Source organism: Electrophorus electricus, chromosome 19 (assembly GCF_013358815.1).
Source record: "Electrophorus electricus isolate fEleEle1 chromosome 19, fEleEle1.pri, whole genome shotgun sequence".
NCBI lineage: Eukaryota > Metazoa > Chordata > Actinopteri > Gymnotiformes > Gymnotidae > Electrophorus > Electrophorus electricus.
In genome coordinates this window covers 3,165,406-3,187,173 of record NC_049553.1, presented here as the reverse complement: position 1 = coordinate 3,187,173, position 21,768 = coordinate 3,165,406, and the positions used below count along the sequence as shown (strand labels likewise).

The window sequence follows — 21,768 nt, the reverse complement described above, 5'->3', positions numbered from 1 at the left end:
CAATCACATCAAATGCTGAAGTTTAACCATGCATGATGTGATGTGTTATTCCACCAATCAGGTTCAACATGATATTTTTTCATGATAGTTATGTACTTCTTCAGCTCATCAGACTTCTTTTTCAAGCTATGAGGAAAGAACTCAAAAATATGATCTACCCATCTACTCTTACATTCTGTTTTCTCTGTTTTGTTGGTAAGCAACTTTTTTATATTAAAATAATGTATAAAATTGCTTCTTCTGTATGAAATAATGTTATCAGGTGAAATGCAATTCATTTAGAAATAATGCATTTGTTTTTAAATTAGGTGGATTCAATGCTTCATTTATAACTCAACCCAGAGCTGTTCAAGCAGTCCAGGTTGGAGATAATGTCACTATAGAATGTTACTTGCCTAAGACAGACTTCAACACTATGGTGTGGTATAAGCAGGAGCTTGGCATGATGCCTGAACCCATGGCAAAATGTTATAATTACCTTAGGGAAATTACATTTTTGGATGGATTTAAAAATGAACGCTTTAATGTTTCAATAGGCCAAGGAATTTTTCACTTAACAATTTCTGCAACAAAACATGAGGATACAGCTATGTATTTCTGTGGCATCGTAATGTTAAATGAGTTGCGATTTGGGCCAGGAACATTTTTGATGATAAAAGGTAAATTTAATTGCATTATTTGCTTCTATCTTTCTTTTTGAAACATTATCTGAAGATGTCATAAAAAAATTCCTCAAAACAAGTGATACAATTTAGTGCTCCAGCATACCTGATCCAAGTCGTAAATGGTTTTGTTAAACATCTCTTATCAATTGATGACGTGTGGTAATAAGAACAAAGTATTCAAATTGACTTGTAGGACTGTAGTATTGTAATTATTTAATGAGAAGTCATTAAATTCGAAATCTGAAACATGGAAAAATCTTCCAGTTTTATTTTAACATGTTTTCCATATTTAAGGAGTACAGTTCAACACTCAAGCAGTTCTACAGAAGCCTATTGTAGAGTTAGTCTCTCCAGGAGATACTGTCACTCTGCAGTGTTCTGTTGTGATTGGAGAACCAAAGTGTGCAGAACCACATCGTCTCTACTGGTTCAGACATGGCTCAGGAGAATCTCATCCAGGAGTCATATACACTCATGGAGACAGCAGTGATCAGTGTAAGAAAAGCTATGAGGATGGCTATTCTACACAGAGCTGTGTGTATGAATTCTCAAAGAGGAACCTCAGCCTCACTGATACTGGAACTTACTACTGTGCTATTGCTGCGTGTGGTAAAATATTATTTGGGAATGGAACCAAACTAAACATTACAGGTAAAATCTTTGTCCATAGTTAATTAATAATTTTTATTTTATTTTATTGTTAATTTTATTACATACCAAAATATTCACTTCTGAGCCAAAAATGACTAGACACTGTCAAGAACAAATGGCTATAAATCTTATGTAAACCATCTCTAGGTCTGAGTTGTGAGATGTAAGCACAATGTGACAGTTTTATTAAAAATTGTTTTATACTCTCATAATGGGTATGTAAAATATGCATTTGCAGATAACTCTGTGAACACTTTCAGTCCAATATTTCTTATACTGGTCTTGACCAACATCATTTCAGTGTTGTTGATTATCATAACCATGGCTAGTCGATGTACAAAGCAAAACCCTTCATCAGGTGAGTTCTTTAATAGCGGTATAGATATCATTTCTGGGTTTTTTTCATTAATGGTATATTTTGGCTCTTTTTTTGTATTACATTCAGTATTTTTTAATGTATTATTTTTATTAAAGGCTCTCCAAACTGTGAGATGTCTTTGGACACTCATGTAAGTCAGACTATGATATACTACTAAACTTCATTGAAAGAAAAATTAGCAAAACATTCAAGTTAATTTTCATGTTCAGTTATGCTTTTTAATTTGCATATTTGACCTCATCTTAAGAGGCACAGCTAGGAGCATGCAGTAAAACCTGTAAATTTATTCTCTTTTTGCAGGTTGCATGTGAGGAAACCTTGAACTATGCAGCACTGAGTTTAGCCAAACCACTGTCCTCCAGAGGCACTAGAACACAACAAATGTTAGACATCGACATGTACTCCCAGGTCAAATATGAAAACTAAGCTGTTGATATAATACAACTTAAAGAATTATCTTCTTTTTTTTTTAAGGTAATATGTGCTGACAATTTTAATCTGGTGTGTTTTATATTTTATAAATCATTACTGCTCTTTTTTTCATATCAATATGCTGTAAAGAATAACCATTCATTAAAATAAATTAAATAATTTAGAGACAAATAAAATAAATTTGCTTTAAATTAAAGCATCCTTCTTGGTTACTGCTATATGCAACTTTTTGACTTCAATCAGATTATATTTCGAGCCCTGGATTAAACCTCTATGTACCTAAGGTGTGTATTATCATTGCTATACATATATATATATTTTTTTGTTATTAAGAGGCCATGATAGCATAAACTTCTTGTCACAAGTTTATGTACTACCCTCCAGTGGCTTGGGCACACCTAACTGAATGTTTGATCTTATGGTTTTCATAAACTTAAATGCATTTTAATCTAATGGTGCATGCTTAAATTTGTCTGACATTTGCACTTGCAGTCAGGATGAAAGTGAGAGTCTAGTAGAAATAACACAGTGTTTCATGAAAACAAAAGTAACCTCAAGAGTAAACAGACACATAAAGACATAAATCCAAACAACAAGGGAAAAAACAGAGCGGTATATATAGGCTACACTAGGACACATTAGGGAAAGAAACTAGGAACAGGTGAGACAAATAAGTGATAAATAGACACAGGTAGAATGACTCAAAGATAAGGATGATACAAGTGGGGGGGGTGGAGCCAGGGAAGACAAAAACAAAGAGTAAATAGAGAACAAAGGAAAATAAAAAGACAGAACCACATGGGGTTTTTCTGGCCTTACCTCTATGGCATCCCCTTTTTCCTGCGTACTCTTCATGCTTTGCTGACTTGGCTCATGCAGTTTTAAGAGCTTGAGGGCCAAGTCATGAGGTGGATGACAAAATTACAGGGATACTGTTCCACCATCCATCAATGTGCTTTACACCTGCATGGTAACACCAGTGTTGTTTATTGCCACCCTTGTGCTACCAAATAGTGCATGCAGTCACATTTTGGCAGTAGTTTCACCACATGGGCCCACAGCTAAGGTGCTCTATGCTAGATAGCCTCAGACTACATGATGAGGAGTTGTACCAGGGTAGAGAGATAAATGTATTCATCAGGGAACACAAGGCTTATCCACAAATGGTGGGTGTGGTTGCCAAGCAGAAATACACCTGACACAGGTCAACACTCCAGGGGTTTGTGAAACAGCTGGGCAATGTAGGCAATCCAAACTTGGGAGACATAAACTAGGCCTTAGGGAGATGGTGCATTCTAGGTTTAGGTGCCCTAGGTCATATGGACAGCCCAAATAGGTTGCATGCATTTGAACTGGAAGTTCCATACAAAACTCCAGAGGGTTGCGAAGCAGCCATTTGACCCACGGGCCCCAAGCATAACACACATATACTAGTTCTTAGAGAGATGTGGAGTTCAGGGGCCCTATGTCACACAGTTGACCTTTTGTGTGGTTGAACTGAATTGCTATGAATGGCCACCCTCCTATTTCCGTGGTTTCCCTGTCGTGTCTGTTTTCCTGTTGTTCCGTTCCATGGTTTCGTTTTCTCTGCCCCTCATTTGGTTTTGCACACCTGTCCCTTGTTTCTAGTCGTAAGTTCATTAAACCCTGCCTTACTCCCTGTGTGTTGGCTGTTCCTTGTATGTGAATGTGAATTACTGATTTTCTCGTATCTGTCATAGCCTGTTTCCCTTGTTTGCTACCATGTGTTTAGTTCTAGCCGCTGTTTGTGTTTAGTTACTCGTGTATCCTAGCCCTTGTCTTGTGTAATCATGTATCCTCGTATTCTCCGTGTTGGCTCTTTGACCCTGGACTACTCTGATGACACTGACTCTAGATTTTCCCTTAATAAATCTCGCTGTGCTCTGCACATGCATCTGCCTCCTTACCGCTCAACGTTACATGAATGAATGAATGCCTTTATTGTCATTGCACAAAGTTCAATGAAATTAGATGGCTGTACTATATAGTGCAGGAAAAGAAAGAAGAACTAAGTTAAGAACTAAGAACTAAGTGTCACGGAACTCTCGCCTCCCACGAGAGTACCGCAACCACTGTCCGTGCCTTCTCCGGAAGCGGAGGGGAACACCCCCAGGAATTTCTTGGGGGGCCTGAGGCTGTTGAGCCTGGACCGAGGAGGACAGAGGGGCACCACAAAGACCAGAAAGAGGGTGGGAGCGGGATCTTCTGAGTCCCTTCCCTTAAGCAGACTTGCCAGTGAGAATGGAGGGGTCTGCCCAAAGCTCCAGAGGCAAACCATCTCTGGGACACTCCTAGAGCGGCAGGCGAGAGGAAGACTGTCGGGGAGGGTAAAACGTCCGGAACCAGGGTGGACGTGCACCCCCACGTGTCTGTTGAGGCCAAAGACACGTCAAGGCACCTGCGAGGATGGCGAGCGCCACGTCACAGCACCTTATGTTTGTGTGTGGGCACTATTGTGTGTTTGTGTTTGCGCCTTTTATGTTTGCAGGGAATCTGCCTTTCTCACTCTCACCATGAGGTCTCCCTTGCTGGCGGCACCTGGCCCGCCTGGTACTGGGTGGGCACTGGGCATGGCCGTGCTGTGTTTGTGTTTACGTGTACATGGCACCTGGAGGTTCGCGTTCACTGGAAGGACGCATCGGGAGCCGTGCCCCTTGGTAGGGGGTTCTGTCACAGAACGCTCGCCTCCCGTGAGTCACTTGGTTGGCCTGCCATGTGCAGTGGGAGGATCCGGTTTCATAGACACACCTGCACACACCTGTATTGTGTTAGTCTTCTGTGTATTTAAACTCTTGTTGTTGTATGTAGTGTTGACGGTTATTCACCTAAGGTGTTAATGTTTGTGTTGAATGTTCTTGTGTTGGTGTTAAATGTTACCGTGTTTATTGTATTTGTTCTGTGTTAACCGTGTGGGGTTTATTGTTTGTAAATCACGTGAGTGCTGTTGTCTTTATGTTTCAATTAAATGTTTGTCAAGGACGTCTGTGCATCCTGCTCCACACCCTTTGGCAAACGTTACACTAAGAAGAAGTTAAACTACTAAATAAAATCTAATAAAAACCTAAAAAACATTAAAATATTAAATGATAAAACTTGAAATATTGCTTATTCATAGTATTGTAATGTGTGTGTAAATCAGAATGGTCAAGGTTGGGCAGTGTTCAATTATGTAATGGCTCTGGAGTAAGTGTTTTTGGGTCTATTTGTTCTTGATTTAATGGACCTGTTGTACCTTCCAGAGGGAAACAAGTCAAACAAGTGTTGTCCCAGGATGAGTTAATAATGGCTCTGCTGAGCAGTGAGAGGTAAAAATGTCCTCAAGTGAAGGAAGTGGGCACTCCCTCTGGAGTGAGGGAGGACCCTCTGGACTCTTAAGAGGAGCAGCCTGAAAAAACACAGAGATGCAGTAGCTCAGCACACTCAATAGAACAGTGGCAGAAGGATACTGGCAAATTCTCAGCCCGTGTGCTCTTCCTGAGGATCCTCAGGAGGTTGCTGCTGGGCCTTCTTGACAACAACAATGGTGCTGGTAGTCCATGAGAGGATTTCAGCTATGTATTCTCACAGCAACCAGAAATCTGAGAATTCATGTGGATAGACTCTAGATCAGATTTGTCCTTCCTATGTTGGTCTTTGAGGTGTTCAGAGCAAGGTTTTACTCTGAACACCATAATATCAGTTTTTGGACTTCATGACTTCATGTTAAGCTTAATTCAATCTGGCTGCAGAGATAGTTTCACTTATGTGGTTTGTGTTTTTTTTAATTTTACTGTGTAAGTTGTTCATTAAGAGATTTTATTTACTCAATATCTTTTTTCAATTTTTTCAGTTTTTACTGACATCGGTCTTTTTTGACTCCATGTGTGTTGAACTATGATATGCGACCAAACTGTTCAGACAGTGTTATCAATGATTCAAAACCATCACATGTTCCCAGGGAGGTATGCACCCAGACAATGAGGGAAGGGGCATTGGAGTGGGACTTATAGCTTGTTATGAGGGCAATAAAGGATTGTGGCAATAAAGGCCCTCTCTATGGCTCAATCCATGTCCCATCTGATGGCTTCAATGAAGCAGCGGGCAGCAGAATGAGCTCGACAGGTGGGACTGGTGGGAGAGAACATCAGGCTTACCAATCTTGAATCCAGGTATGTAGGTTATGGTGAAATTTAATTGTGAAAAGAAGAGTGACATCCAGGATTGATGAGCTTTCAGTATTTTTGCTGTTTGTAGGTATTGTAAGTTTTTGTGTTCTGTGTGATCTAGCCAGTGACACCACACCTCAAAATAATAAAGATCATCATAAAACTTCCCCAGTTGATTATTTACATTAAGACAATACTTGTATTACAAGTTTTCAGAAATTTTTTGCTTATATATGCGAAGACTCTGGTAGCAGCCTACACAGGAACAAGCACAGGCTTCTATGGTACCAGAAAGGGTCAATGTCAAGCACTGAAGGCCTGTTTCTGTGGGACTAAAATAGTGGGGTGAACTAAGGGCAGGTGAAGTGAATACTACTTAATAGGCAGGTGACTAGAAGGGAGGGACACAAGGGAGTATAGAGATGACTGTGTGTGTGCTGCTGTGTGTAGCCCGGGGTATGACATTGTAATAACAAGTTTGTAATTTTTTCAGTGAAACACTTTTAGTCTATGTAATAAAATGAAAATATGCATTTTTTTTATGGTTTGAGATGTAGGCTCAAACAAATGCCATCTAGAAAGAGCAGGAAGCATGTAAAAATAAGGGAATGCTACAACCATTGGGATTGGGAACAAACAGGAGCGTTGTGGGAAATGCAGTGGTAGCTCAGTAGTTAAGGTACTTGACTTGTAATTGGACGGTTGATGGTTCAAGCTCCACCACTGCCAAGTTGCCACTGTTGGGCTCCGGAGCAAGGCACTTAACCCTCAATTACTCAAGTTGTACTCAGTCATAATTGTATGTCGCTTTAGATAAAAGTGTCAGATAAATGTAAATGCAGGCCATAGAGGGGCAGACATAACAATTACCTGAATCATCTTCATTAATGCAATTATGCACATGTATTTAAAACATGCTACATAGTTGTTAAAAAGACTTAAAATGCAATATGCTGTCTATAGTTCACTGCTTCCCTTTTGTTCCTGTTTAAGAGAGATTTTATCCCTGTGTAAGAGTGTCTTAACAATGAAGCTAGAACATTATGTTTTAGCAAAATAATCGTGTACACTCAATGCACAGTGACTGATGACTTTGTGTGCATTTGGAGAGGTTTTTGGGCACTTTGGAGATGTCTAGCACGGTGTAGTACTGTGTAGTTACTTAGTAATTTCATGCATATGCTCAAAAGTGTTTATTATTTATTAGATAAGTCCCTGATGAATTAGGAAATGTAGAGCATGACTGAAAAGTAATCTCCAGCATCAACACACATTATAAACCCCCAAAATAAAAGCCGTTTTTTTTTTTTTGACATTTTTATCTGTAGTAGATGAGCTCAAATAGAACATAAATGATGGAAAAATAAGCCTTGATGTAGATGGATGTCTTGTCCCAAGACTCTACTTCAATTTGAATCCTGAATGATCAATTACAGTTTCAATACAATTTTAGATAACTAGTTCTAAAGTGAAGAAGTACAAATCGTTAAAAAAATGAGCCTAAAACTGGAGGTGCGCATAGTGGTTTTAATAGAAAGGGATGATAGAGAGAGAATAAAAAAACAAACTGAGCAAAACTAGAATGAAATAGAAACTGAAAACTGGCAAAAGAAATATGGACATAGGAGTACAAATAAAGCACAGATTTAACACTGACAACCCAATATAAATGACAGTGACACAGCCACAAAAAAAAACAGCCACAAAAACCATCAGTAGGATTTGAAAACACAGAAAATACACAGGGGTACAAGAAATAGAAACAAGTAACACCTGGATACAATAACAGATTCATGGAACAAGACAGGCAGGGATGGAACTAAAAAAACACATGGCAAGAAATGTTGGTAAAATCTTATAATAATGATAGTTATAGCAGGGCATGTTCAGTCCCAGGATGGCTCAAAGATAGTATCCACAAAGAGTGTTCAAGAGTTAGGAGTAAGCGTGAGTTAACAAGGTGTTTACCTTTTTGCACTTGGTAACATGGGTATACGGAAAAATGGCTCAAACAATAATTGCTCTGAGAAAATTATGCCACATGCCAAATCTAACTGAGGATCTCTGCCCTACATCCTAACACCTCTGGCTCAGCTTTATTTAAATGTAACTGAGTACAATTGCATTCAATCATTTTTTGAAGGCAATGCTTCATAAGACTCCCTTCATTTATGTTGTAGAGATTTATTCATTCGGTTCTATAAACACACACAAAGCAACACATCTTGTCTCTATCCCAGAGAAAGGGCCCATTTCATTTTTTTTTTTACCCTTCAACTATACTTCTGTCCTAGTTATGTGTGTGTGTGTGTGTGTGTGTGTGTGTGTGTGTGTGTGTGTGTGGGTGGGTGTGTGTGTCCATGTACACATACATGGTAAAATAATATGTCATTCTTATTAGATTGTCTTGAGGCTGAGCTAAGTATGCAGCTGGTCTAATTGACAGCTGGCAGCAGAAATAATTTGGCATAAACAAATAACTAATATACTGTAATTTACAACACACCTAAAATCAGAGTGCACATTAGATAAAACAATTAGCCAAACAATCAAAGTAGTTATAACTTGAGTGTTTGTGGTTAATTTCCCATAAAGGTGTGAACACACACCCTTCCTGTGCTACTGGTATGCATATATATATATATATATATATATATATATATATATATATATATATATATATATATATATATATATATATATATATCATAAAACATAACAAAATATATAAAACAACCAAGGAGCTCCAAAGGAAACTTTAGTATTCTTTTTGCATTTTTATACTGAAACAGAATTACTTAAAGGAGGTTTTAGGTTACCTATCAGCCCTTTTCACACATTTATTGTCACATGGTCATTTCCCTGCAATTCTCTGATGTACTCTTTTCACATGTGTGAAAGTTAGTCGTAACTGAAGAAGGTCAGGTTCACCCCATATCCGGAGGACAAAAAACCACAACTAGCACTCACAGACGTAAATGATCCAGTTTTATTTTGGTGTAAAAAAATACCAAAGGCCCTTTTATATGCATCAGGAATTCATATCATAAATGCACAGTTTTCTTATTATTCTATGGTCTACAATCTTTCAGGCATATTTCCATGTATAAACTACAAAGTGTGCTAGGGATGCAAATCATATTACAATAACAGATCTGGCGTCACCCTTCTCTCTAACACTTCAGTCAGCTCTTTTCAGATATTCTGTTTACTCAGCACATTGTTTTTAGTTTTGTTCCTTATTCTCTTCTCTAGTTACTTACACAAGTATGTGAAGAAGAAGCTGAAAACATGCTGACCATTGGATTAATTTTACTCCTTTCTACAATCAGTAAGTCATATTATGTGAATGCAAATATTGTGGAATACTTAGATAACATTGTTAATCGTTTACATTGTTAATCATTTGAATGCTTTGTGCTTTTTTCTAGCACTTGCAAAAACACAAAAAGGTCTTCACCGAGATGGTGCTGTAGTGTTTGCTAAGGAAGGAGGCAATGTCACAATTACTTGCATTTACCATAATACTATGGCTATGCATTTCTCATGGTACAAGCACAAATTCGGACAAAAGCCTGAACTCATCTCCACTATCTACAAATATGAACTGAAGGCCACATTTTATTATGAATTTAAGAATAATCCTCGTTTTTCCATGGTGAATGAAAATGGTATGACTCATCTGGAGATAAGAGAGTTGCAGCTCTCTGACTCTGCTACATATTACTGTGGAAGTGCTCATTCCAACATAATAGAGTTTGGGGATGGAACGGAGGTGCTTGTACAAGGTAATTGTGATTTTTCTACAGGTTAACAATATTCATAAATTAAAGGTTATCTTAAATTAATCGGTTTTAGAATTGACATTTTGTGCTAAAACCATTCTGAGTGAAATATTTAAAATCCCTAAGTAACCATGCCATTCATTTAGCTTCACAGTCCCATAGCCTGTCTGTTCTCCAGCAGCCTGTGTTGGAGCCAGTTCATCCAGGAGACTCTGTCACTCTGCAGTGTACAGTCCTCACTGAGAGCTGTGCAGGAGAAGACAGTGTCTACTGGTTCAGACATGGCTCAGGAGAATCTCATCCAGGAATCATTTACACTTATGGAGACAGCAATGATCAGTGTAAGAAGAGCTCTAAGGCTGGATCCCCTACACAGAGCTGTGTGTACAAGCTCTCCAAGAGGAACCTAAGCCTCTCTGATGCTGGAACTTACTACTGTGCAGTGGCCATTTGTGGGGAGATACTCTTTGGACCTGGGACTACACTGAATATAAACATAACAGGTGAGTTGTATTAGACTTTATTTTAAAAAAGAACACTTTGGACTAATGAATATAAAATCTGATAACATAATTAACACTCTTCCTGCAATATTGTTTCAGGGGTGGATTGCTCTGACCATATGCACAATCTGATTTTTCTTTCTATCATTAGAACTTCAGTTCTGCTGTTTAGTGCTGGCCTCATTTCCATATACTGGTATACAAACCAGAGAAGAAATAACTCATTTTCGGTTACTTTCTGAAAAGTCTACCAGATAGAGACACCACATTGGACAATAGCTGGTGAGGAATCACACCACCAGCAGTGACCAACTTTGACCTGAAGACATTGTTTTTAATGTAGTCCACATTATAGTACTGATTAAGCTTTAGAAAATCATTGTGTACTTATTAGATGCAAGACAATAGGTTATTTTACAATGTCAATACAACTGAGTCAAATTAAAACATTGGCTTCCTTTCTTTTTTATACTCATTATTCCAGTTACACTGAAGTCAACCATTATGTCTGTTTGTCTCAACACACTTTTTTTCACAATGTATCACACAACCCGTTGAATAAAAGCTTTTCTTTTTTCATTATGGTTGATAGATCTATTGCTTAAATGATTACGAGGGTACTCATGAGGGGGAACTTTAACTGACAATACAGTAGGTGTGTGTGGAGTGGTGGGTAGATGTCAGAGTTAATGGGGCAAATTATATAAAATCTGGAAATAACAAGGAAGCCATAATATCTAAGACAGCAGACATAATGCTGCATGTTTCTTTACTTTTAAAATCTGAATGTAGTAACTTTTAAATACATGGATAAATAGTTGGATATATTGGATCAGCTTGTTAGGAGAGACACCAAAGGCTGGGGAGAGCACCTGCCATCCTGTGGACCTGTCAGCACTACTGGCATGAGGCAGGTCTACTCGAGGTGAAAACTGCTTCTCTGGGGCAGGAGGACGACACCTGGGGCAGCGACTCTGACTCCATCTGCCACCTCACAACAGCAGTCTAGCCAAGGAGCTTGAGATGGACGTTTTTGGTGCATGCTGGAAGCCTGCCACCTCAAAACAGCAGTCTAGCCAAGAAGCTTGAGGTGGAAATTTTTGGTGCTTGCTGGAAGCCATAGATGCTGCGGGAAGAAAGACTGTCCCAAGCCTGCTCCTGAGCTATAATCCAAGCTTCCCACCCTCCCAATGCTGGTGGCTAGGGTCTCCATGATTCAGGGGCTCCCATCATCTCAACTTCTGGTGTAAGGGCTTGTGCTCATCTTGACATTCCAATAAAATCAATGGTTCATTGCGAGCTTTTAGTCTTTAGTTTTTAGTCACACAAATAGTGGCACGACGATGACAACAACCAATAGATGAACTCTCTCCAGCTACAAACAGGAAGCAGCAAAGCATGTACAGGGACATCTCTGGCAGATAGTTGAGACATACTGAAACTTATCTCTATCTTTTTAGGTGTTTTTCATAACCAGCCACTACACACACAAGGACAGCTGTGGCCAACCACTGCTTCTATTTCTGCTCCATTGTTCAACAGATTCTCTTTTTGCAAATTTTTAACAGGAGCATGATGGCACATAATCTCAAAATGAATCAAGTAACATTTTTGCAAATAGTGATCCCCATAGTCTTTGTAAAATCATAATCTGTGACAAAACTCTGTCACACATTGTTTTTAGATTTAGGTTGTCAGACTTTAGCCTTATAAAAGTCTTTGCAGTATCATTTCAAGGTCTTCTAGGGTATAGTTAGCATAGCATATAATAATTCATACTTGTATTTGTTCTGTAATACAGTTTTCATCAGTGTGGTCAAAGAGTTCACCAAAGTCTAAGAACGTAAATGTAGTTTACATTCATATTAATTTTGTCTGACTTTGTTTTTTCATCCTCAGAGTGCAGCGGCACTGAAATTAGAAATGGTGCTTTGACCTATTTAATAGACTGTACTGTCAGCAACTCAATGATGACATTGTTTGACATAATGTGTGAGGTTGGTTTTTTTTTCCCATATAAATAAGGACATCCGGTGTTCATTTCCTCACTCTTAACTGTGAGTTTTCCTTGTAAGTACAGATTTTGACAAGCTTCCTATAACTTTGATTTCATGGTAACAGCATCCCTTTCACTGTTTTCTGTTCACCCTGCTCTTCTAGATGGACTTCACTGATCTCACAGGTCAAATTTTCTAAAAAACATGATTGCTTACTTTTTCCTCATGTTGTACCTATTTGTCTGTAAGTAGTCTAAACATGTTTTTTTTAAAATACAATTTACAAACCTCAGTTCTTACAGAATTTATACATATGTAAGCAGTGTGAAAGCAATTAAACAGAATTATTCATTTTAAATAAATGTCTTTTTATGCTTCCCCAGGTCATACACATTGTGAAGATGTGCTTCTTCAGGAATCACTAAGGACAGTTGAAGTTGGTGACAGTGTTATCCTAACTTGCAAATGTTTGAAACAAAGACGAACCAGTATAGTATGGATCAAACATATTTTTGGAGAGAGGCCTCTTGTAATTGCCACATCATATCAGGACCAGCCTGGAATATTCCATAATGCCTTTGACAAGACTGACCGCTTTAATTTAACAATAGGACACAATAGTTTCAATCTTGGCATCTCAAAAACAGATCTTTCAGATGTAGCCACGTACTACTGTGCTGTAACATTTCTTTATGATATAACATTTGGGCAAGGCACTCTTCTATTAGTAAAAGGTAAGAGCCAAGCGAGTGAAATGGTGGTCTATCATAACTTTACTGTTTAAAGCTTGTGTAATTGTTATTATTCAGTCAAAATAAATATCAGCACTACGCTGTTCATTTTGAATTCTAAAATATTTGAGTTAACATTTGTAATCCCTTAAGGTAATGTGAATTTTGTTTGTATATTTACAAAAGAATTTGTAACAATATATTGCACTATAAAATGCATATAGTTATTCTCTCTCTCTCTCTCTCTCTCTCTCTCTCAACATGGAGCATCAAAAAGTCCCACACTGCTGCAGCAACTTGTGTTAAATCCTGTTAATCAAGAAGACTCTGTAACTCTGCAGTGTACAGTTCTCACTGAAAGCTGTGCAGAAGAACACAGTGTCTACTGGTTCAGACATGGCTCAGGAGAATCTCACCCAGGAATCATTTACACTCATGGAGACAGCAGTGATCAGTGTAAAAAGAGCTCTGAATCTGGATCTCCACAGAGCTGTGTGTATGAGCTCTCCAAGAACCTTAGCCACTCCGATGCTGGAACTTACTACTGTGCAGTAGCTGCATGTGGAGAGATATTCTTTGGGAATGGAACTAAATTAGACTTCAAAGGTAATCCAATTCCTTAAGTGATGAAACTTGTAAATATATGTTACAACTTTGATTAAACTGATTCAGTATGTACTTCAAAGCAAACTATATACAGAGTGGCACATGCAAGGCATATCATTACTCATTTGCTTATTTTTTTATTAAATGTATTTAAACATTATTACTATAAAATATTTATTTTATAATTTGTGTTTGTGTTTGTGCAGAAGATGGCTATAATCAGATGAAGCTGCTGGTCATTCTCGCCATTGTAAGATCAACTGTTGTCCTGCTTACTTTCATTATTTTCCTGCTTTGTTACCTTTTACTCCATTAACCATAATGAACACTTTCATTTGTGATGTATCTTCTAAAAGAACTTCATCTATTGAAAGGTATTTGAAGAACAAAAGTTTGACTATGCTTAAGAACAGCAAGAGCAACATGCGTTTAGCAATAACATTCCTAGCTCATTTCATTTTTGGTCATTCTCAAATATTCCATAGCTGCTACAGTAACCTATTGAATTTTCAATAACCAAGGTAACTGAGCACTCTTAAAATGTATAAACTTTAATTTTGAAGTACTCCATATTTATTGTAATAACATAATTGCATGATTGTCAGAGCACTTGTGAGACTTACGTCTGATTGACGACATATGTCCAAAATATCAGTTTTTCTAGAGCCATGAAAAATGTTCTTCTCTGAAAGTGGCTAATAGTGGGAATAAATTCTAAACTATATAATTAGTAAACAAATCAGCTCAGAAATTGAAAAACACAATGTTTTAAAATTGATAGTGTATGATTTCATGTTTAACATGGACTTATGTGGTTCAAGCAACATAAAATTAAATTTCAAAATATATCATCTAACTAGTTAGCCAGTAAAGGTCAGTCGTTAGTGTTAGCTAGCTGGCCACTTTATAATCTCAAATATTAACTGTACAAACATACACATACTCCTTCAAAATAATTGAGTTTTTGAGAAAGCAAAATAGTACTTTTTGAGCAAGTAAATCTAAAGGGTTAAAGTTCAATTTGCACCTTAAATGTGGGATGAACATGATAAAACAGAAATTCCTCTCAACTTTCTCAAACAGCATTGCAGCAGATTATATGTGATGTTGATAAACACATCTGGCAGAATATGGACATAGTAGATAAATAGATTTTCAGTTCTACACTGGTTATTCTGTTAACCACTGCTAAGGATAGACAGATATATGCCCACATTCCATATACTGAAGATCTAAAAATTCAAAACCTAAAAAAAGATTAAAAGTGGAGATTTTTGGTGTTTATCATCAGACAGCAATGATATACAGCTGTACAAACAAAATCTTAAATTCGTCACTCCCTCATTTAATACTCACCCCATCTGTGGCTTTAAAATGTTGTTGTAAACTCGCATTATTTTCTCTTATACCTACTCATAACATTAGTTACGAAACATTTTTTTCATGCTTCCATAATTGTTCTTTGACAGCAAACAGATGCAGGTTTCAAAATACAAATAACAGTCTGCAAACATTTGGACAATGATACACTTGTTTTGATTCTGTACTCTATTCACATCAAACATCAGAAGAGTCATCTATGATATGCAGTATGTTGGCTTTAATTCAACACTCTATGTGCCCATAGGAAAACATTGCACCCCCCACCGCTTTGCAAGAGACCAAAGATAATGCAATTAATATAATCTGAAATAAAATTGTCTTGCTAAATATTTAGCTGAAAAGTCATTTCCTCCTCTATTTTGGGGACTTTTTTGCATTCATTGTTTTCTTCAGTAAGATGTTGCAAATTATTATTGTGGTATGTAGTAGTACTGCACTTCATTAATTAATTGCACTTCAGACCCATTTACAACTGATAGGACATGGTTAAACTGAGTTTTGAGCTTGGTGTAGTCTAGGAACATACATGCTTCATGTACATATAATTATTGGAAAGGATTACTGAATGTTTTCTCTAAACCTTTGCACTTGTTCCTATTTGGTGAAGGTTTGTGGTTTAGTTTCCCTTCAAGCTGACAACAAACGTATGTGATATTCAACAGGATACAATAACGACATAGAATAATGGTATTTTTAGCAATATGCACTTCAGACAAGTACATTGAGTAATCTGCATAATCTCCTTTAAATCATATCACAATAGATCACATAGCAAAAATCTGCCAAATTTAAGACTTCTGAACTATATTTGACAAAAATGTATTACCTGTTAATGACTGCAATAACTGTTAATAACTATGTAAATACACCTATATTTGACTTCAGTGTTTTTGCACTTATTGCAGAAACACATTTGCTTAAAGGATGCACCTTTAGAAACTAACCCATTTCACACTTTCATGGTTATTTCCTAGAATCAGCTTCAATGTATTTTTCACACATGCAAAAGATAGCTGAAAAAGAAAAAGGTCAAGTTACCACATGCATGCAGGAAAACCCACAAATATTATACTCGCAAATCTAAATAGTTCAGTTTAAAGGAAGTTACACCAATATGCACATTGAAGTGCACAGTTTGGGACTTTTTTATATTTTATTTCTTGGAGTACAAAGTCATTCATGGTCTCACAAAGTGTGGTAGTGATGAAAGCCAATATTACAATAAGAGATCAGGCATGCCACGTTTGTCTCATCCTTTTGAAATATTCTGTTCACCTACCACACTTTTGCCAGTGCTCTTTAGGCTCTTCGCAGATGCTTTTCTTATAAATGTACAACTGTGAGATTAATTGTACTCATTTTCACAATCAGTAAGTCATATTATGCGAATGCAAATATTGTGAAATACTTAGATAACATTGTTTTTATTGTTAATCATTTGATTGCCTTGTGTTTTTTTCTAGTTCCTTTAAAAACACAAAAATTGACTTCATCAAGATGGTGCTGTAGTGTTTGCTAAGGAAGGAGACACTGTCATAGTTACTTGCATTTACCAGAGTAATATGGGTATGCACTACTCATGGTACAAACACAAACTCGGACAAAAGCTCATCTCCACTATCTACAAATATGAAGTGAAGGCCACATTTTATCATGAATTCAAGAATAATCCTCCTTTTACCATAGTGAATGAAAAGGGTATGTCTCATCTGGAGATAAGAGAGTTGCAGCTCTCTCACTGTGACATTTTGAGGATAAGCAGGATGTGGGGACGAGGCATAATTACACACAGATTTATTCTTCCGAACATGCAACACTTACAACTACCTTAAACGCTATACACAACTCAAACACCAACAACACACCCTACAACACAGCAGACGTATATACACTCAAGATGATTACACCTAAGCCAGAACAGGTGACCAACATGAGAGGGCGTGGTAACAGAGATGCCAACCAGCCTGGGGAGGAGTGTTTATCACCGGCTCGGCGCATGTGCGTGGGGAAGCGCCCTGGTTGTGTTCCCTATTTGTGAGGCAGTCCCCGGTGCCGCTGTCCTGTTTCCTCCCCTTGGCTTTGGCGTCGGTGCCTACGTTCTAGCAGTCACCAGAGGCTGCTTGCCTGTTCCAGAACGCCTGACCCTGGGCAGAGCCTTAGGTGGAACATGGGGTGCGGGGGGCTCGTCTTCCTCAGAGCTTGTGACATCACTCGGAGGGGGAGGTTTCCGGTTTCCCCTAGATACCCCCCTAGAGCGCTTTGCTCTGGGCTGAGCCTTCGGTGGAGCCTGGGGTGCTGGGGTCTCGTCCTCCTCTGAACATGTGTCGTCGTCTGCAGAGGGCGGGTCCTCACTAGGTACCCCATTCACCTCCATCACCGGGTCCTCCTCGTGATTGTACCCCCTGTCCAACTCCAGAGTGACATCACTGCACCCACTTCTCTCTCCATACTCTGCATAGTCCTCCGCAAAGTTCATATAGGACCCAGCAGATTCCGCCTCAGAATACCGGTCCTCACGAACCAGCTGGTCTCCGTAGGGCACAGCGGCTTCGTCCTACGAATAGCAGGCCTCATGATCCAGATGGTCTCCGTAGAATGCAGCGGGTTCCTCCCCTGCTACAGGACCATGGAGCGAGGCCAGGATGAGCGACAGTCTCTTCTGGGGGTTACAGAAGTCCCCGTCGTCCAACTCCGAGGACTGGAAATCATTATACCAGTCCCGGTAGTCCAATGTAGTATCATGTGCCGCTATTGCACTCAGCTGGGTCACACTCCCCTATTGTGGGAGTCCAGAGAGTACCCCCAAACATGGGGGACTTCCCTGCACAAGTTGTGGAAGCATGTTTGCTTCCCTGCTTCCCTTTCCTCTTTCCCTCCTTCTGCGATTGGTGTTTCTGTGACATTTTGAGGATAAGCAGGATGTGGGGACGAGGCACGATAACACACAAATTTATTCTTCCAAACATGCAACACTTACGACTTGCTTAAGTGCTATACACAACTCAAACACCAACAACATGCACTACAACACAGGAGACATATATACACTCAAGATGATTATACCTAATACAGAACAGATGAACGACACGAGAGGGCATGGCAACAGAGACGAACACACACATGAAGACGTTTGAGGAGGGGGCGGGTCCGTGACGTGACACTGACTCTGCTACATATTACTGTGGAAGTGCCCGTTCCAACATAGAGTTTGGGGAAGGAACAGAGGTGCTTGTACAAGGTAATTGTAATTTTACTACATGTTAACTGTATTCATAAATTAAGGATTATCTTAAATTAATCTGTCTTAGAATTGACTCTTTGTGCTAAAACCACTGAGTTAAATATTTAAAATCCCTATGTAACCATGCCATTCATTTAGCTTCACAGTCCCATAGCCTGTCTGTTCTCTAGCAGCTTGTGTTGGAGCCAGTCCATCCAGGAGAATCTGTGACTCTGTGACTTTCCTCACTGAGAGCTGTGCAGGAGAAGACAGTGTCTACTAATTCAGACATGGTTCAGGAGAATCTCATCCAGGAATCATTTACACTCAAGGAGACAGGAGAAATCAGCGTAAGAAGAGCTCTGAGGCTGGATTTCCTACACAGAGCTGTGTGTACCAGCTCCTCAGTGTAACATGGGGAGAACAGAGATGGAGCGTGTGCAGGGAAACTGAACAATTTAATAATAAAGGGCAATCCAAAATGTAGACTGAGAAATAGGCAGGGTAAAAGGTCCAATACGACAGGCAAACAAATCTAAAAAGGGGCAGGCAAAAGATTAAACCAAAAACACAAGCAAAGAATTAAGAGACCAGAGAAACAATACAACTATATCACTTAGAAATGCAAGGCAAGCAAACATGAACAATGAAGACACAACAGGTTAACAAGCCACAGCTGCAATCAATATTCAGGAGACTGGGAATGAACAGGGGTTTTCAGGGTAGCACAGTCCTTGTCAGATGATGTTGCTGCAGCAGGTGAGACACCAAGAGGCTCCTCTGATGCGAGAATTTACTACTGAGCTGTGGCCATGTGTGGGGAGATACTCTTTGGAAATGGGACTAAGTGAAGATGAGTATTAAAGGTGAGTTACATGTGAGTTACATTTTTATTTTAAAAATATAAACTTCCACTTTGTGTTTCTAAATAAAAATTTGGGATAATTATTTTATCATTTATCAGTTATCATGATATGTGCAATATTGTTTAGGTGTGGGTTGCTCTGCACACATGAACAACTTGGTTCTTTTTTCTATTTTAAAAACTTCAGTACTGTTCTTTAGATTTTGCATTATTGTCATATACTGGATTGTCATATTCTACACAAGTATAGGAACACACACACACACACATATATATATATATATATATATATATATATATATATATATATATATATATATATATATAAAGAACTGTTACTTGAAATGTTAAACAGGAAAAAAGTGCAACTATAGACATACAAATAGCTAATGACTGACACTGGCATAATTTCATTTGCTTTAGCTTTAGAACTTTAGAAATTGTGACGTGGCGGCACATAGGGATTGAGAGGTGAGACTGAAATAAAGAGATCTTTATTTTCCATCAATTAAACGGCTGTGAAGCAGTGAACAAAAGAAAAAAAAACAGGCGTTGAATCAGTGTTGTGCTTGGTCATAGTGCATAGCTTTAAGGTCCGCTAATAGGCAAAGACCCTATAGGCCTAAATAAGATGGGGAAAATAAGGAACAAGTGAATGTAATTAGTAGGCTGGCGACTGGGACCAGGGCAGGTGCTGTGCATGGGTATGTGCAGGTGTGGGCATGTCCCTCCTGCTGTATAGCCGGCCTACTGTGATAGTAGCATCACTGATGGGTTGTTGTTGGTATGCAATCTCTTAGTCTTCATACATAAGCTTCACCTATCTTTCAAAAAAATGTTATTTTGTATTGGTGTAAGACTTACTTATGACTTATGAAGAAATTGAAATATTATCACTTTCTATTACATATATTCATCTAAACATATCTCTACATTAACCATGTGTATCTTAATTATTCACATTCTATGTCAGACATTGAAGACAGAGATGCCTTGATTTATGTTTCACTAAGTTTTGCTCATAGACCATCCATCTCTAGAACAACTGGAACAAGTACACATCAAGATTGCTCAGGTGAAAACATGCCAGCATTAAAACTATAAAATCAGGCCTCACAGATAATCAGAGACTGTATGTATATATACAGATAAATGTAATTAATGCAGAAAAAGAAAATAATTGTATTCTAGCAAACATTAACATGACTTACAAATTTATCTTAGCTTTTTAAATGTCTAACTGAAAACTTTCACTTGTCAGAGAAAGGGCTTAGATAAGCAACCAATGTTATATGTGAATAAAAGTCTTCTTTCTAAAGCTTAATCAGTGGTACACTAAGATTTCTTCTGGCAACCTTTGAATCTTAGTAAAATGTGGACGGGGTCCTGTCAACAACCTTGGTCCTATCTTTTAATGCCACAGAGAAGCAACTTAGTAATTTAGGCTTGTTGAGGTAATTAAACAATTATTACATTTTGTAGTTTAATTTTGTCTTCTGTTTGGATCTTGAATGAAAAGGCTCCTGAATTTTATTTGAATGTTAATTAAAATCATTCATAGTTTTAAGGTTGTAGGCTAAATTATCATTTGTTACATAAATGTTGGTGTAAGTATACATTTGTTTGTTTGTGTGTGTGTGTGTGTGTGTGTGTGTGTGTGTGTGTGTGTGTGTGTGTGTATGTATGAAGATGTACAGGGGTGGGATTATGGTCCTGTAATAATATAACTGTAATAATAAACAAGCTAAACAAATCAAAACTAATGCCGTTTAAGTTAATGTGCTCCTTGAAGTTAACATTGCAACATCACATTTTGCAAGCTATCTTATTTCAAGCAATTTCCTGGCTAATTAATGTAGAACGTCTGTTGATGCATCTGATTATATATTTGAAATGTATTCAAACAAGAGGTCATGTTTGTAACAAGAATGAAGAAAGATCAAAGAAAGATATCAGGATTTTTTCAGATTCAGAAGCTGGGTGTGGCTGTGCCATTTTGAAGAAGTAGCAAAGCACGAGTGCAGGACATAAAGCGGGAGCAAATTATTTTGCAGATCGTAAACATAATTGTGTAATATAATTGTTTGCCTGAACTGCCATAGGATTTTGGCACCTAATAGCTAAAAATTATTGAGGTATTTTAAACTTCGGCTAGTGAATATGCAAAGACCTCAGAATTTGTATTTACCACCAGTCAAATTAGAGGGGCTGCTTTCAACCAAAAATGGCCAAGGGCATTACTGAATTTAAGGTAGAAGCTGAACACGAGGTAGATCCACAAGAGGGAGAGAGCAGGATGAAACACTGGCCAAAAACAAAAAAAATACACAAGGTCTAAGAAACAGGGTATAAGGCATCAGAAATCATGATCATGCCCTAATGTGT

General features: G+C 38.2%; 2 protein-coding genes and 1 pseudogene across 2 annotated transcripts; all 3 read left to right on the top strand.

The window, feature by feature from the left end:
• Positions 1-140: 140 nt before the first annotated feature.
• On the top strand, positions 141-11,158 carry LOC113581829. The gene is made up of 11 exons (XM_027017250.2): positions 141-195; positions 309-659; positions 960-1,316; positions 1,555-1,674; positions 1,791-1,825; positions 1,996-2,116; positions 4,243-4,475; positions 9,549-9,624; positions 9,725-10,081; positions 10,225-10,581; positions 10,681-11,158. The coding sequence occupies exons 1-11, from the start codon at positions 150-152 to the stop codon at positions 10,821-10,823; spliced, it is 2,196 nt and encodes a 731-aa protein (XP_026873051.2). The 5' UTR covers positions 141-149; the 3' UTR covers positions 10,824-11,158.
• Positions 11,159-12,758: 1,600 nt separating this feature from the next.
• Positions 12,759-15,569, top strand: LOC113581804. Its single transcript, XM_035519970.1, has 4 exons — positions 12,759-12,822; positions 12,962-13,305; positions 13,546-13,915; positions 14,122-15,569. Exons 1-4 carry the CDS (start codon positions 12,783-12,785, stop codon positions 14,229-14,231), a joined length of 864 nt encoding a protein of 287 aa, XP_035375863.1. The 5' UTR covers positions 12,759-12,782; the 3' UTR covers positions 14,232-15,569.
• A 1,058-nt stretch (positions 15,570-16,627) lies between these two features.
• On the top strand, positions 16,628-21,500 carry LOC118240130 (annotated as a pseudogene).
• The last annotated feature ends 268 nt before the right edge of the window (positions 21,501-21,768 follow it).